At 43.1% G+C, this 18,738-nt stretch overlaps 1 protein-coding gene across 1 annotated transcript in view; it reads right to left on the reverse strand.

The window, feature by feature from the left end:
• Positions 1-18,738, reverse strand: part of AspRS (aspartyl-tRNA synthetase) — a 109,698-nt gene that overhangs the window by 63,322 nt on the left and 27,638 nt on the right. Inside the window, exon 2 of the mRNA XM_068372502.1 lies at positions 14,378-14,480. Within this exon, the coding sequence (XP_068228603.1) occupies positions 14,378-14,480 (103 nt within the window). The remainder of the gene's footprint in view (positions 1-14,377; positions 14,481-18,738) is intronic.

Below are 18,738 nucleotides of genomic sequence, written 5' to 3' on the forward strand. Positions count from 1 at the left end.
TCCCGGCAGCCATGCTGTAATGCGTTTGCGGGGAGAGGAATGGAGCAATTGTGACCAGTCAAAAAAGTTTTCATTCTTTTTGCCTATTGCGCGAGTGCACAGGAGAGTACAGGAGCGATGGTGCACACTGGTGCTCAGTTTCTGTAGAAGCGCACTTTTCGGTGAATGCGCAGAAGAGCACTGGAGAGCAGGCAAGCGCTGGTGCATAGGTGAGCGCAGGCTCTTTGGCAAGAGCTGGCGCATTGGCGAGACTTGGATCTGGGAGCGCTGGTGCGCATGTGAGCACTGGCTTTATGACAAGATCGAAGCATTGGATCCGAGAGCGCAAATGTGCAGGAGAGCACAAGTGCCCAGAAGAGCGCTGGCGAGCAGGCAAGCGCTAGTGCGCAAGTGAGCGCTGGCTTTTTGTCAAGAGCTGGCACATTGGCAAGCTCTGGATCTGAGAACGCAAGTGCGCAGGAGAGCGCTGGTGCGCAGTAAGGCACTGTGCATGGTGTTGTGCAGTCTGGTGCGCGAAGATGACTGAAGGCATGCATGCGGGTGAAGACTGCTGGTGCGCGCGGAAGTGATGGCGCGCAGGAGAGAGTTGGCGCGTAGGAAAACGATGGCGCAAGCGCACGGGAGCTTGCTGGAGCACAGGAGAACGCTGGCGCACAGGAGAGCGCTGACGCGTAGGAGAGCGCTGATGCACGCAGAATACTGGCGCGCGCGGAAGACTGGCGGCGCACGCGAGCAGAAGACTGCTGGCGCGCGCATAGAAGAATACTGTCGTGCGCATACACACGCAGAGTGCTAGGGCGCGTGCACGGAAGTGATGGCGCACAGGAAAGAGCTGGCACGCAGGCGAACGCTGGTGCGCAGAGATCATTGGCGCACAGGAAAACACTGGCACATAGGACAACCATGGCACAAGAGCACGGGAGCATGCTGGAGCGCAGGAGAACGCTGATACGTAGGAGAGCTCCGACGCATAGAAGAGCGCTGATGTGCAGGAGCGCACTAGCGTGCAGGAGATCGTTAGAGCGCGGGAGATCCAGGAACAGATGACGCCCATGAGGGTCGGTGGACCAGCAAGCTGACCTTCAGCAGTAGCAATCCTCCGAAGAAGAGTCTCTATGAGTGGCCCCTCTCGCGAAAGAGAGAGGTGATCACTTCGCAGGAGAGACTTGCTTAAGACTATGATCCGCCCCCGAAGGAAGAGAGGCTCAGCAAAGGGGGGGGCATAGTGTAGGCGAAGACAGCAACAGCAGTCAGAGTCGATGAAGTGAAGAAGAAGATGCAGGAAGTTCTCCCTCGGAGAAGGGAGAAACATTCTCACACAAGGGAAGGAAAACTCTCCCTCGGAAGGGAAAGTTGTCCAACCCCTCGAGGTGAACCTCCCGGTAGCGCTCTAAGATGATCTGACAAGAATGCTACCTGAGGAAGCGTAGCTGGAGTTGGTTCCTCAAAGATAAAGTGCTGATCAGGTGTTGCCACGGGCGTACTTGTAAGAGAAGGGATGATACCCATGATGACGTCCTCTGAGGAATGGCAGTGACAGCAGATTCTCCAGGCATAAACAGAAACAGCTCTGCTTCGTCGGCACTCTTAGTTGAATGAGGAAAACTGCATTGCTGAGTAAAAATAAAATAAATTATGTAACAGAAAATTCCCTCGGGAGGAACACCCAGTCCGTGACGGGAAGGGAGACCACCGAGGGAACAAACAAACTAAGTACTGAGCCCTCCCTTCCCCGGTCGACATCGACGGGAGAAGGGAAGCGAAGAGTAACTGTAATAAAACAAGAATAATGATTACTTAAATCAGCAAAAATTATTCACTAATAGAATGAACCACTGATCCTCCGAAGGAAAGTTTTCCCAAAGGAAAAGAAACTGAAAAATTAAATAACAAGCAATTATAATTTCACTTAAATAATTAAGAAAATAATTGGAAGCGCAACCTAACACGCGAACGGGAAAGGTGCTCCCCCTTTAGTACACTGTCGGACGCCCAAGAAGGGTGAACGGCCTTGAGAGGAGAAAGACCGTAGTTAATCTCTGAGAGGCCACACTCCCTTCGCTCAGTAATCCACGTTGCCCGTAGGAAGAAGGAAAGGCGAGACAACAGTTGAACGAGGAGGGTCTAAACGATGACGATTCCCCCGTGGCGGCCGAGGCAACGTAGGTTATCCACCAACAGGAAGACCAATGGACAAGGGCGGAGAGGTCGGAAGGGAAGGCTCACCGCCCTTGAACAAGTTTCTTGAGAACCTGTCATATACGTATCATACGCACAGCACAAACACTGAAAAGGAAACTTACAACATATATATATATATATATATATATATATATATATATATATATATATATATATATATACATATATATATATACATATATATATATATATATATATATATATATATATATATATATATATATATATATATATATATATATATATATATATATATATATATATATATATATATATACAGTATACATAAACGTTAAGAATGTTTTCATATCTATCTATCTATCTATCTATCTATATATATATATATATATATATATATATATATATATATATATATATATATATATATATATATATATATATATATATATATATATATATATATATATATATATATATATATACAGTGGAACCTCTACATACGATTGTCTTTACATACAAATTTTCCAACATCCGAAGTAAAATTCGATCAAATTTCTGTCTTGACACCCGAAGTCTTGCTCCAACATACGACGTACAGTAGATCATCCACGTACGTGTAGAATTTTCTCAAAGCATCGATCGTAGTTTCTTGTTTACGCCGGTAGACGGAAGCACATCGGAGGGACGCCAATCGAGCGTCGCCTTGATCAGTCCTCTCATCTCGGGCGCATCGTGTGGTTGTTCTCTATTCGCTCCGTTATTAACAGTGTTTTTTATCTTCCTTTTCTCACATTTCATTTTTTATTTTACTTATAATCATGGGTCCTAAAAAGCTTAGTTTCGGTTCAGGAAGTAGTAGTGGTGAGAAAAGTAAGAAGTTAATGCTTTCATTAGAACTAAAACAAGAAATAATAGAAAAGCATGAGCGAGGTGTGCGTGTTAGCGATCTGGCTAAACAATGTGGCCGGAATATGTCTACAATCTCGACGATCATAAAACAGAAGGCAGCCATTAAAGCAGAGAAACCATCGAAGGGGATCACCATTATTTCTAAACGTCGTAGCCCTACTCTGGAAGAGATGGAACGCCTTTTGTTGATCTAGATAAAGGACAAGGAGATTGTTGGTGATAAGATCACTGAAACGATCATTTGTAAGAAGGCCAGCGCTATCTATTGTGACTTGAAGGCGGCGGGCTCTGGGGGTGACGCGGGGGAGAGTTCAACCGATCCTACGACGGAGGAATTCAAGGCGTCTCGAGGTTGGTTCGAGAAATTTAGTTAACGGACCGGGATTCATTCATTTGTTCGGCATGGAGAGGCTTCAAGTTCGGACACCAAGGCTGCTAATGATTTTGTTAAAAAGTTCGAAAAGATCGTGGAGGAGGAAGGCTACGTAGAGCAGCAGGTTTTCAACTGAGATGAAACCGGTCTGTTTTGGAAAAAGATGCCTAGTCGAACATACATTACCGCCGAAGAGAAGAAAATGCCTGGACAGGATTGGTTGACTCTTGCGCTTTGTACCAACGCCAGCGGGGACTGCAAAATAAAGCCATTACTGTATTAGATTACCATTCCGAAAACCCTAGGGCATTTAAAGCACATAGAATTAATAAAGACCTGCTACATGTTCTATGGCATTCTAATTCTAAGGCTTGGGTCACTAGGCATATCTTTGTGGAATGGGTAAACGTAGTTTTCGGCCCTGCTGTCAAGAAGTACCTTCAGGAGAGGAATTTGCATTTGAAGTGCTTGCTTTGTATGGACAATGCACCCGCTTACACACCAGGACTCGAAGATGATATCATCGACGAATACAAATTCATCAAAGTGTTGTATCTTCCACCGAATACCACCCCTATCCTCCAGCCCATGGACCAGTAAGTCATCTCTAATTTTAAGAAGCTCTACACCAAGCACTTATTTAAGCAGTGATTTAATGTCACGCAAAGCACCAACTTAACTTTGCGTGAATTTTGGAGGAGCCACTTTAATATCGTGCACTTCCTAAAGATCATAGATCAGGCTTGGGAGGGAGTAACTCGTCGGACACTGAATTCAGCTTGGAAGAAGCTTTGACCTGATGCTGTTGCTCCCAGAGATTTTGAAGGTTTTGGCCCCGAGCCTGGACCTGTGCTTGCTGTCGAGGAAGACGTCAAAGAGATTGTATCCCTTGGCAAGTCCATGGGTCTGGAGGTCGATGAAGATGACATCACCGAACTCGTCAATGAACATCATGAAGAGCTCACCACCGAGGAACTCAAGGAGCTGCAAGCCATACAAGCATGATGAGTTCCAAGCGCAGTTGAGTGAGTCGGAGGAGATCGAGGAGGTAGGTCACATCTTAGGTACGGCTGAAATAAAACAGATGTTGGCATATCATCAACACGTGGTTGATTTCATTGATAAGCATCACCCACAGAAACTTCAGGTTTGCCGTGTAGTTGTGCAGTTCGATGATGTTTGTTTAACACACTTTAGAAAAATTCTCAAAAGCCGTACCAAGCAACTTTCTCTCGATAGTTTCTTTAAAAAATCTATGAAGTGGTCTAGTGATCATGATGAAGAGAAAGAAAGTGAAGCAAAGAAAAGTAAGACTGAATCGAGTGAAAGTGATGCAAATTAAAAATAGAAAAGAAAAAAATGTAAAAAAAAAAAAAAAAAAAAGGGATTTTGACGAAGGAAAAATCTATTTCTGGGTCGATCTGTGACGGCCGGTGAAAAGGGGTCCTTCTTTACACTTTTCTAATATAAATCTTCCAAATATACTAGAGAAAGATAAAAGCATGGAATGCAGAGGTTACAACCCTCGCGCGAACACCTTGTTGGTGTCGTGTATTTAACAAGGGCATGTGTAAACCACTATTCACCTATTCACAGGCTGTCTTCCATTTAGATAATCCCTTCATCAAAGGGGAGGGCCGTGACAGGCCCTAGAGAATACAGTTGGACTACTCCACCGACACCCACTACTCACGCTCTCCAGGTCATCCTTCTGTTTTGGACTTGCCCGCTAAGTCGTTTTTATTTTGTTAGGTGTGTTTCGAAAGTGATTGTCGTTAATTCAACATGACTGACGTTACTACTTCACCTTTACCAATGTTAAGTACCATAGTTTGTTTTGACAGTTTTCAGTACCGGGCATTTGTTCTCGTTCCAGTAATGTGGATTTTAATTTTGGAAGAGGCTTGGCCGTCCTCGGTATCGGCAGCCATTTTGGTTTTGTTCGATTCGGTAGTTTTTCAAGTTATTATTGCCCTTCTGGTACTCTGTCATCTAGGTTATATCACTTACATTTTATGACCAATATTATTATCATTATTTATTATTGTTTTTTACTATGGTATTTATTAGCTAGCAAGTCCAATTTGGACTAAAAATATCAATCTAGTCTTTGTTATAGTTATGTTCACACCTCAGGAAGGTGCTCGATTTAGACTATATCTTTATGTTTAATTGTTACGTTGTCGTTATTCTTCGTTCTTGGTTATTACAATTTTATCATTATTCTTATCATATTATTGTGTGATTTTGGTTTTTATTATGTAACATTGAGAGCATGAGCATAGAGTGCTCGTATTCTGTTTCTACAGAAACGAGTTACCCCTTCTCTCGTTTTCTTTATTAAGCTCGAGTAGAGGAGGTGGATTTCCCGTTTTCCGTTTTATACGATCACGAGTTATTCCTGCCTCCTCTTATTCCCCGAGTGGATGATATTACGTTTAATGATATTCACGTTTTATTGATGTGGTTACTGTTAATAGAGCTAGCACTATTAATAGGTTACGTTAGTGTATGAGTCATTATTTGGGGTCGCTTTATGACGACACCCTTAGCTCCGCTTTGAGTTATACTCCGCTATAATGGATACTCATTGGGTGAGAACTAGTCAGATATTTGGAGTGCAACGGTGAAATCCGCCACTCAAGACTCCGGCTGAGGCCTTTTGCACACGAACCTTTGTCATGATTGATCACAATTACATTATAACGGCCCTTTTTTCATCGAATCTCCGGCTTCACTGGAGATAACACAGGCATTCAGTATGGAGGAATGTTATCGTACCGATGAGGGTCACGATTTCACGGTGACGGACCTTTGTTACCGGATCTCCGGTACAAGCAGAGATCAATCAGACGATCAGAACCAGGGTATGAACCCCTTTTCATGAATAATCACCTTTCATTATTACGGTCCTTTTATCGATTCTCCGGCTTAACCGGATATCACACAGATGTCAGCATTGAGGTTAATATTATCTTACCTCTGATGTTCACGTTTTCACTATGACGGACCTTTGTCACAGGGTCTCCAGTGGCAACAGAGACCACTCAGACCACGGGTGGCCAATCTCTTGTTTTAGATGTAAAGGAAAGGATTTAACATGAATACAAAGTAAACTGTACTTACTTTAATGAAACTTTGAATTTGCGTTGATAATATTCATTAGTTATTCTTGAAAGTCCTAATGAAAATATATGAACATATTTAGCAATTTTAAAGAAAAGTCATTCAATTTACTATCTATGGGGTATAGTGCTCCGCTTGTAATCGTGCAATGCGACACTGTTGGCGCATGAGTCATAGTTTGGCCACCCCTGACTCAGACGTTCAGAACCGGGGTTAACATTATTTTACCGATGAGGTTTATAATTACATGTTACGTGGTTACTGGATATTAGTATACTATTGATTCATCTGTTCACTAACCGGAGTCTCAAGGAACAGTAGATAGCCTCTCATGGCATGGTTGGTTTCGACCTGGCTTTTCATTAGAAGGGGCTAGCGTTCGATCCCAAGTACTGAGTAGAAATTTATTTCTATTTTGAACACGATGTTGTATGGATATTTATCCATATTTGTACATATTTATACATATTTATAATTAAATATATGCATAAATATTACCGATATTTTTAGTTTATACTTCATATTTATAATTAAATATATGCATAAAAATAGCCATTATTTTTAGTTATACTGATTTGGTTGATCCCAGCCTGTGAATGGGATCACTAACCAGAGTTTCAAGGAACATCCAGACTTATGTCTCCTTTCTATTACAGAAGGTCCGCCTACATGGTATGGTTCCCGGAGTCATGCACGATCTGCTACGAGCTGTCCTCCCTACTCTTGACCCATGAGGTAAGTTGGTTCTAATGTTTCTATTTGGTATACTTGGGCGATGATTGAATTTGATCCGGATTTATGTATGCATTACTTATTGAGAACGGTCTTCTCCTTCATCACTAATCCCCTCACTTCTTTCAGGACGATGGTGAATCTCTCCGGCCTGCATGAGCGGCTCCCCGCCCTTGGGTATCAAGGTTTGGAAGGAATGCTCCATCTAGAGGACCCTATCTCCTCGGAGTGTCCTCTCTAGGGTTGGACATCGACCCCATGGATGGGCAGGTAGGTGGTGATGAGTTTGGAGCCTTCAGCTTTGCAATTACCTACGGCACCGACCTAGGACCCTCAAAGGATCCTGATGTTCATATTCCTTGCATAAAACCGTGACTGCTAAAAGCCAAGGGTAGGGTTAAAGAGCAGATACAACACATTCTAGGGGGCTATGACGGAGCTCAAAGATATGGTGGTGAGTCGGATCCGTTCAGGAACTCGGATGTCTCCCCCTACAGCCCCAGGAGTATCGAAGTAACCTCCTTCGATAAAAACAACACATAGAAATTTGCCTTACATGTCCCATATATGGATGGTACCATAACTCTGGATGGCATAGACGTCCGCCCTCTGGAGGACCTAGAATTTACTCTCAGGGACTAGAATACCCATTCAACGGATTCGTTCGATTGAAAGAGCATGACTTGGTTAGGTTAGGCAAGGTACCGAAGGTAACAGTATTATTTCCTAAAGGGCAGGCCCGATCTGTCTGGACAAGGATGTTGTCGGTCTGGGGGGTACGATAATTCCAAGATCACCCCACACAATGGGGAATACGCCATATCTACAACGGCTATCATTGTTGCCTTGCCTATTACGGATAATTGGACAGGTCTTACTATTCAAGCTGACAAGAAGGTTCGGCCATGCCGGCTCTTAAAGAGCCGGACCCCACCTCGGGGAGACCCTAGCCTCGGTTTATCCCACTGAGACTTTGTTTCGGATATTCATGAAGAACCAATCTCTGCCCTTCCAATTTGACCTACACGTTTTTGGTCTGATCGGGTTAGTTGTAGGAAATACGTTCTGTCTGTGGCCTCTATCAGACAGGAATCGAGCAGGCTGATAGTTTCCCCCTGATGGGGTAAAACCCTCTTCCCTCAGGAGGAGGTGAACAAGGTTCTGCAAGATGATACGAGAGAAACCCAAAATTGCAGGAAAGGCGGGGCCTCACTGCCAGAAAGAAGGTCGAAGACCAAAAGCAAGCTTTCTTCAAGAAGAAGCAGAGAGTTGCCCTCTACAAAACGAACCGAGGTCACTGCCATCAAGAGTCAGTTACCCACTCGTCATCACAGTCTTCCTCTGATTCGACCCCTATGCATCCGGATCCCCCCCTCATCAGGTGGGATACCTCACTGATTCCCCAGGTACACAGCCCAACCCCGATTCGATGCCCTCACCTGCATACAGCCCTAGCTCCGAACCCTCAGGTTCCTTTCGTGGACACCAGAGAGGAAGATACAGGAGTAGGAGACAGTTCCGCCATCGAGGCGGACCTAGAAAAAAGGGGGTTCGGGGAAGGAAAGGACCTAGGTTCACTCCCTCACAACGAGGTGGTCCCGGTAGGGGAGAGACTTTACCACTTTCAAGACCATTGGACCTTATGTCCGAGGGCTCATAGCATAATCTCTAAAGGTTTGAGGTGGAAATGGCCACAAGGTCCTCCTCCTCCACCAGTGACCTTCTCCCAGAAATCCACTCCCATCCTGAAAGAGTACACCACAAATTTACTAAAGGAGAAAGCAATCAAACGGGACCAATCACCGAAGTTCCAAGGCCTCCTGTTCACAATTCCGAAGAAAGGCTAGTCGACATTGAGAGTGGACCGGGACTTGTCAAAGCTAAACTCTTACATTCTCTGCGGCAAGTTCCGGATGATGACTATCTCTCAGGTACGGACCTTACTTCCCCTTGGGGCCGTCACCACCTCTGTCGATCTTTCCGACGACTATTATCATGTGCCTATAGCTCGAAAGTTCTCTTCTTATCTGGGTTTCCGCCTAGGCAGGAAAGCCTTTGTGTTCCAAGACATGCCCTTCAGCCTCAACATTGATCCCAGGATATTCACGAAACTGGGAGAGACAGTGTTAGTACAACTCAGGAACCAAGAGATACAGATCATGGCTTATCTGGACGGTTGGCTCATTTGGGCCCGGTCGGCCATAGAAAGCAACAGAGCTACGAAGGTAGTACTTCGATTTATCGACAACCTGTGATTTCGGGTCAATCTCCAAAAGTCTCGCCTGCAACCATCAGGCCACTTAGAATGGTTAGACATTCGGTGGGACCTTTCGAAGAACACGTTCTCTCTCCCTTCCAAAAAGGTAAGAGGAATAGCTTCCAAGGTCAAGAATTTCTCAAACACAAACAGATGTCCAGAAGAACCTTAGAAAGTATCATCGGCCTTCTCCAATTCACTTCAATAACAAAAATGCAAAGACATCAATCGAGTTTGGAGAAAGAGAGCTACAGTACCTTTAAGAGACAAGGTCTCGAAGATCCCCTCTGTCTTGAAAATGAGACTACGCCCATGGTCCGAACTGAGGAACCTCTCCAAATCGGTTCCTCTACAATTCCCACCTCCACAAGAGACATTCCATACAGCCGCGCCTCTAAGTGGATGGGGGGATTACTCCGAACTTCAGATGTTTCAGGGGTCTTGGTCACCCGCCATGAAACAGACCCATATCAATGTTCTCGAAGCCATGGCAGTGTTCTTTACCCTGAAGAGACTCTCTCCTCCGAGGTCGAGCAACATCAGAGTAGTGTCAGCCAGCACAGACGTAGTACACTGCGACAACAGGGGAGGATCCAAGTCACCCAACCTGAATCGGATCCTGGTCGTTATCTACGCCTGGCCAACAGAAAAGAACTGGATCCTGTCAGTAACTCACCTTGCGGGAGTCCAGAACGTGAGAGAGGACTCACTGGCCAGGACGAAACCACTGGAGTCAGAATGGTCTCTAGACATAATTTCATTCCAGTGGATACTCAGGAACCATTAGAAGAAGGTTTACCTATTTCCCCCAGTGAATCTTCTAATGAGACTTTTACACAAACTACGTTCCTTCCGGGGGACAGTGGATTTAGTACCACCTCACTGGCCAAGAACAGTTGGTTTCCTCTCCTCCTCGAGTTGAAACTCCGTCCCTTCCGGATTCCGTTCCCCAAACTGACTCAAGTAATCCAAACTCACTGTGTCAGATTGCTCAAGGATAGCAAAAACTCTGACTTTGTGGACTACAGGAAGTTTGCAGCTCGTAGAGACGCTAACATTCAACCGGAAATCGATCTCTTCATCGAATCAGACAAAAGAGACTCGACAATTCGCCAATATGATTCGGCCGTTAACAACATAGCAGATTCCCTAAGAGTTCAGACCATACTCGTATGTCTCCGAATATAGACATCTCTTTCTTGAGGTTCTTATTTGGCAAAGGCCTAACAGTTAGAACTTTAACCACCATCAAGTCAGATTTGGAGAGGATCTTCCTTGTTGGGTTTAACATTAACCTGGCTGATTCCTATTTCTCATCTACTCAAAAACATGTGCTAGGCTTTGACCTTCGGTTCAGCCACAAAAGGACTCTGGTCTAGGAACGGTGTCCTCAAAACTTGCGCCGGACACGGACAATGAATCCTGCTCTTGTCACTCTTCTTAGGAAGACTTTATTTCTAACGGCTTTGGCCTCAGGTGATGGAATATCAGAACTAGCAGCTCTCTCACGAACCCGGAAAACATAGATTTCCTCCCTTCAGCCGAAGTACTCCTTTCTCCAGACAATGCTTTCCTAGCTAAAAAATGAGGATCCGCAAAATAGGTGCTCCCCTCGGAAGATTATTCTCCTTCCCAAGATCTTTTCTCTGTGTCCAGTCACTACTCTCAAGGCCTTTTTAGCTAGAACTGCCACCCGCTCGTCTGGCCCCTTGGTTATCAGGGAACAAGGAGGTACTATTTCCATTCACGGTATCAGGTAACAAATCCTCTACTTCTTTAAACATACTAATCCGGAATCATTTCCCCAGGCTCATGATATACGGACAGTAGATACCTCCATCAATTACTTCCAGAACAGGGACTTTTATGATTTTTAAAAAATATACGGGTTGGAAATCCCCTATGGTTGTCAAACGCCACTATCTAAAGATCTTACAGGTCCTTAAATACCCAACGATGGCAGCGGGGAGCCTTTTCCCTCCCCATTAATCTCTACTTCTTCCTTTCTTCCATCTCTTCTCTTCTCCCTCCTACCCGCCACTCACACTACGTCGCCACTCTCCTGGGTAGTTCGTTAGCCCTATGATATTTGCCATGTTTAATTCCTATGGTTTAACTGTTATTGTAGTTACGGTTCCTTTAAGGTTTAGATATGCTTAGACATGTAAGGTTTGATGCCTTTTGCGATTCGACACTCAGTTGATTCCTTGTCGTCTTAGTTATTTAGCCTTATGCTCCCTATGTCATTTGGCTAGTTGGTAATTGGACGTTTCTTACATTATTATATTATATTATTGTCGTACATGGTGATTGTATTCTCCGAATTATGTTATTACTTTATTGGGCTTGGAAGGCATTCTCTAGTACTTTTTCACCGGCCGTCACAGATCGACCCAGAATAGGGATTTTGACAAAGGAAAAAAAAAATATAAAAATGAAAAAAAAAAAAAAATAAGCTAAGTTAGGTTAAAGTTCACGTAGTGTAAGTCAGAGTAAGGTACGGTACGTTATCGCAGTCACCATCTCTACCTCCTCGCTGATCTTTCGTCTCCTCCTGCGTAGCAATCCCTACACCTGCGCTGGCCTGTCTCTAAGGTAAAGTGTTAATAAAAACCCCTTTTTGATTTATAATTTCTTTATTATTATTCTTTTTTAGATATTTCTGTATTATTCAATTGTATTAATGTTATGTGTAATTATGTGTGGCAATTTATTAAGGAGTTATCATGGGTTTTTAGGCTGAGGAACAAATTAAACAAATTACAGTGTATTCTTATGGGAATATTTGCTCCAACATACAATCGTTTTAACATACGAAGCAGCTCACGGAACGAATTAAGATCGTATGTAGAGGTATCACTGTACAGTACAAGAAAAAGTAAGTTAAAACACTAAAATTAATGACAGTCCAAAATAGGCGAGGAAGAAGAGCAGATACAAACGGTCTCCATCCGAGCCAAAAGTAAAGTGAGCTAACCTACCAGTGTGTGAGTTTGAGCGGTAGCAAGCAACCCCCCGCCCCGCTAACTAGTGGTGTGGGTAGTTAACCCTCGCTAAATTTTAATGGCTCGACATTTCAGCTTCGCAGAAAGTAATACAGTAACCCTAAATAAAAAGCGCAGGTTTGTACTCCAGTTACGGAACAAATTAATATTCTGAAAAAGAAGGGTTTAATTATAGCAAACAGTAAAAATAAAGTAACAAAAATGTGGAACCTTACCTTTGGAGTGAGGCGATGTCTCAGAGCGAAGTGTGGGGCGGTACAGGAGGATGAATAAGGCAGAAAACGTTTACGTACAAGTGGCAGAAAACATAAAACACTTGATTTTATAAAACAGACTTATAAATGACAGAAAACATTAACACTTAGGGTAATTTCAGGAAAAGCATCTACAAATGGCAGGAAATATTAACACTTAACTTTACAATAAACTTAAAATAAAATCTCTTCTATTTTTTATTTTTCTATTTTCTTTTTTGCTTTACATTTTCTATTTTCTAAATTTAATTACACTATGTATTTTCTTCCTCACTGCCACTTTCGTTTCTAAGTTTGCGCTTGGTCTGCTTCTACCAAAGGCTTCTTACTAAAATATTCGTCCTAAGAAGCTTGTTTCTGCGTGCATCTTAAAAATCACAAACACTAAGTCAATGCGTACGATACCGTTGGCGGAACGAGATGACATAGGAACGCAGGTAGTCCTCGTTTAGCGACGGTAATTTGTTCCAGATACTCCGTCGATAAACGAATTAGTCGTTAAATAAACCTCAAGATTGTAAAAACCTAGGTTAGGCCATTTCGTCATCATTCAGCAAGATGGTATCTTTTACTTTTTACCTCTTTTATACATTACAGCCTTATTTACTGTTTTGGTAGTATATTAAAGTCTTATTTAATATTTAGTCATAAATTTCAAGATTTTAAAAACCCAGGTTAGGCTAGATTATCGGAAGTGAATGGACCTAGCCATTTCATCATCATTCAACAATACGTACAGTAGTGTACTACCGTACGTACAGTTCATGTTTAAAGCTTCATATAGTATTCAATTTTTAGTTCAATATTAAGCCTTCATATTTACTACACATTATTGTTTTTAATTGTGTTTTATTAAAGCACGTTTATATTTTCTTTTTCAATTTCTTGAGCATATCAATAATCAACAAATACTTTTAATTTACTTTCGGTTGGCATCATCTGATCTTAAGGTCACGCTGCTGTATTACTATTATGCGCACATATAGTACAAATAACATTGATTTATAAAATTTTCTTAACCTTCGACATCTCTTCATAATGAATATTACATCAACGCCAATATATTACAGGGTATCACATTTTCCATACAGTTCGTTTATAGACCTTATAATTATTAGTTATAAAGGAATACGCACCCCCCCCTCTCTCTCTCTCTCTCTCTCTCTCTCTCTCTCTCTCTCTCTCTCTCTCTCTCTCTCTCTCTCTCTCTCGTAAATTATCATTCGGTCAATAGCGGCAGTTTCTTATTGTTGATTAAACGCCAAAAAAGAAAAAAAAATTGTTTTCCTGCTTTGCTACGTATTTAGGATTTTATATAGATACGGTAAATAATATTTGTAATAACATATTTACTAAAAGCTTTTAATATCATTATTTATCACTTTCATCATGCGCGTTTAATGCCTTTGTTTGTTTATTACGATCGAAGATGGAGCGTACAGTAAACGAATGGAAGGTTTCCGTTTTCGCATCTCCTTTCGTGAAGTGAAAATTTCGTAAGCCGATTCTTTCGTAGCTAGAGGTTTGACTAATCTGATTCAAAAACACAAAAACTTACCAACTGAGGAGCATTTTGAGCCTTATGTTCAGCCTTCTTAGCAGCTTTCTCTGCTGCCTTCTGTGCTTTTTTCAAGGCTTTTTTACTTGGACCATCCCCTGAACTGTAAAGATAAAAAAGAAAAACATAAAAAATCTAAAATTTTTATCATAAAAAAAATGGTACTAAATGACCATGCATATTTTATCTAAATACTATAAATTTAATGATTTGTATTTTTCATAGATATAAAAACCCCAAGTCATTCATATGAGATAGTCCTAGTCTCATTTTCTCTATGACCAGACAAAAGACAGTTGGTTTGATTACATCATGTTTCGTTGATAAGCGGTTTGATTACATCAGGTTTCGTTAATAGGCAACTGGTGCGCATATGGCGCATAACACTTCTTCACAGCGCTTCCTCACAACACTCACCGGGTCAGAAACTTACGGGGCAGGATCTTTGATAAATGACTCAGGTCTGTATAGCTAAGAGGAATGCAAATTGTATTAAATTTGTAGGTTATTCCCATGTGGATACAAACTTCTGATTCCTTTATATGGGAGTCTTCCTTAGATGGGAAGAAGTATTCATAAAGTTAAAGAGGTATGCCCTACCTCTCCCATAGCTACATTTACTATACTGTAAGTAATAGCAAGACATCAAAAGTGAACTATTTGTGAACGGTGTAGATGGCTCGTAAAAAGGCAAGGCCTTACATTCAATTCTAGAGAATAATATTCTTTGCCAGGGTTGAAGTTATATGAACATCAAATGTTGCATAATAATAAAATTTCCATATAACATCAAATATGACAAATTCATAGATAATTTGCATTTTTCCTAACTATACAAACCTTAGCTATTTAATATGATATTTTAATTATAAAATAAATTTTTGAATATACTTACCCGGTGAATATATATAGCTGCAACTCTGTTGCTCGACAGACAAAAAAACAGTAAAACTCGCCAGCGATCGCTATACAGGTTGCGGGTGTGCCCACCAGCGCCAACTGTCGGCCAGATACCATACTCGATGTAAACAAAGACTCAATTTCTTCTCATCCCACTGCGTCTCTATTGGGGAGGAAGGGAGGGTCATTTAATTTATATATTCACCGGGTAAGTATATTCAAAAATTTATTTTATAATTAAAATATCATTTTTAAATATTTAACTTAGCCGGTGAATATATATAGCTGATTCACACCCAGGGTGGTGGGTAGAGACCAGTTAAATATGTTTACATCGTATAAGCTAAGAGTTTCTATTTCATTTTGGAAGTTATCAATATAACAAAAACAAAATAAATAGGTACCTGGTAAGGAAGTCGACTTAGACGATTACTCTGCCTTGTAAGTACGTCTTCCTTACGGAGCCTCGCGATCCTCTTAGGATGCTGACAGACCCCTAGGAGCTGAAGTATCAAGGGCTGCAACCCATACAACAGGACCTCATCAAACCCCTAATCTGGGCGCTCTCAAGAAATGACTTTGACCACCCGCCAAATCAACCAGGATGCGAAAGGCTTCTTAGCCTTCCGGACAACCCATAAAAACAACATTAAAAACATTTCAAGAGACAGATTAAAAGGATATGGAATTAGGGAATTGTAGTGGTTGAGCCCTCACCCACTACTGCACTCGCTGCTACGAATGGTCCCAGTGTGTAGCAGTTCTCGTAAAGAGACTGGACATCCTTCAAGTAAAATGACGCGAACACTGACTTGCTTCTCCAATAGGTTGCGTCCATTATACTTTGCAGAGATCTATTTTGCTTAAAGGCCACGGAAGTTGCTACAGCTCTAACTTCGTGCGTCTTCACTTTAAGCAAAGCTCGGTCTTCCTCACTCAGATGTGAATGAGCTTCTCGTATTAACAATCTGATAAAGTATGACAAAGCATTCTTTGACATAGGCAAGGATGGTTTCTTAACTGAACACCATAAAGCTTCAGATTGGCCTCGTAAAGGTTTAGTACGCTTTAAATAGAACTGAAGAGCTCTAACAGGGCATAAGACTCTTTCTAGTTCATTGCCTACGATCTCCGATAAGCTGGGAATATCGAAAGATTTAGGCCAAGGCCGAGAAGGCAGCTCATTTTTGGCTAGAAAACCAAGTTGCAGCGAACAAGTAGCTTTTTCCGACGAAAATCCAATGTTCTTGCTGAAGGCATGAATCTCACTGACTCTTTTAGCCGAGGCTAAGCATACCAGGAAAAGAGTCTTAAGAGTGAGATCTTTCAGGGAGGCTGACTGTAAAGGCTCAAACCTGTCTGACATGAGGAATCTTAGTACCACGTCTAAATTCCACCCAGGAGTAGCCAAACGACGCTCCTTAGTGGTCTCAAAAGACTTAAGGAGGTCTTGCAGATCTTTATTGTTGGAAAGATCTAAGCCTCTATGCCGGAAGACCGATGCCAACATGCTTCTGTAGCCCTTGATAGTGGGAGCTGAAAGGGATCGTCCTTTTCTCAGGTATAAGAGAAAATCAGCTATTTGGGCTACAGAGGTACTGGTCGAGGATACAGAAACTGACTTGCACCAGTCTCGGAAGACTTCCCACTTCGATTGGTAGACTCTAATGGTAGACGCTCTCCTTGCTCTAGCAATCGCACTGGCTGCCTCCTTCGAAAAGCCTCTAGCTCTCGAGAGTCTTTCGATAGTCTGAAGGCAGTCAGACGAAGAGCGTGGAGGCTTTGGTGTACCTTCTTTACGTGCGGCTGACGTAGAAGGTCTACTCTTAGAGGCAGACTTCTGGGAACGTCTACTAACCATCGAAGTACCTCGGTGAACCATTCTCTCGCGGGCCAGAGGGGAGCAACTAACGTCAACCTTGTCCCTTCGTGAGAGGCGAACTTCTGCAGTACCTTGTTGACAATCTTGAACGGTGGGAATGCGTAGAGATCCAGATGTGACCAATCTAGGAGGAAGGCATCTATATGAATTGCTGCTGGGTCCGGGACTGGAGAGCAATAGATTGGAAGCCTCTTGGTCAGCGAGGTTGCAAAGAGATCTATGGTTGGTTGACCCCAAGTGGCCCAAAGTCTCTTGCACACATCCTTGTGGAGGGTCCATTCGGTTGGAATTACTTGCCCTTTCCGACTGAGACAATCTGCTATGACGTTCAAGTCGCCCTGGATGAACCTCGTTACTAGGGAGATGTCTCGATCTTTTGACCAGATGAGCAGGTCCCTTGCGATCTCGTACAACGTCAGTGAGTGGGTACCTCCTTGTTTGGAGATGTACGCCAAGGCCGTGGTGTTGTCCGAGTTTACTTCCACCACTTTGCCTTGAAGGAGATACTCGAAGCTTTTCAAGGCCAGATGAACTGCCAACAGCTCCTTGCAGTTGATATGCATGCTCCTCTGACTCGAGTTCCACAGACCTGAGCATTTCCGACCGTCCAGCGTCGCGCCCCAGCCCAAGTCCGATGCGTCCGAGAAGAGAACGTGGTTGGGTAATTGAATAGCCAGGGGAAGACCCTCTCTTAGGTTGATATTGTCCTTCCACCAAGTCAGACAAGACTTCATCTTTCCGGAAATCGGGATCGAGACCGCCTCTAGCGTCTTGTCCTTTTTCCAGTGGAAAGCCAGATGGAATTGCAGAGGACGGAGGTGTAGTCTTCCTAGTGATACAAATTGCTCCAGGGATGACAGCGTCCCTACCAGACTCATCCACAGCCTGACTGAGCAGCGTTCTTTCTTCAGCATCTTCTGGATGGAAAACAGGGCTTGATCTATTCTGGGGGCCGACGGAAAAGCCCGAAAAGCTTGACTGTGAATCTCCATCCCTAAATACAGAATAGTTTGGGATGGGACTAGCTGCGACTTTTCCAAATTGACTAGGAGTCCCAATTCCTTGGTCAGATCTAGAGTCCACTTGAGATCCTTCAGACAGCGACGACTGGAAGAGGCTCTGAGAAGCCAGTCGTCCAAATAAAGGGAGGCTCGGATGTCCGATAAGTGGAGGAATTTGGCCACATTCCTCATCAGCCTCGTAAACACGAGAGGAGCTGTGCTTAGGCCAAAGCACAGGGCCCGAAACTGGTAAACCACATCTTCGAAGACGAATCTCAGAAAAGGTTGGGAGTCTGAGTGAATGGGGATGTGGAAGTAGGCGTCCCTTAGGTCTAGCGAGACCATCCAGTCTTCCTTTCTGACCGCTGCTAAGACTGACTTTGTGGTCTCCATGGAAAACTTCGTCTTTGTGACAAAGACATTCAGAGCACTGACATCTAGCACCGGTCTCCACCCTCCAGTTTTCTTTGATACTAGGAAGAGACGGTTGTAAAACCCCGGTGATTGAAGGTCCGAGACTTTGACCACCGCTCCCTTCTCTAGCAAAAGAGACACTTCCAGTTTCAGGGCTTGTCTCT

This window comes from Palaemon carinicauda, chromosome 4, assembly GCF_036898095.1.
Source record: "Palaemon carinicauda isolate YSFRI2023 chromosome 4, ASM3689809v2, whole genome shotgun sequence".
NCBI classification, from domain to species: domain Eukaryota; kingdom Metazoa; phylum Arthropoda; class Malacostraca; order Decapoda; family Palaemonidae; genus Palaemon; species Palaemon carinicauda.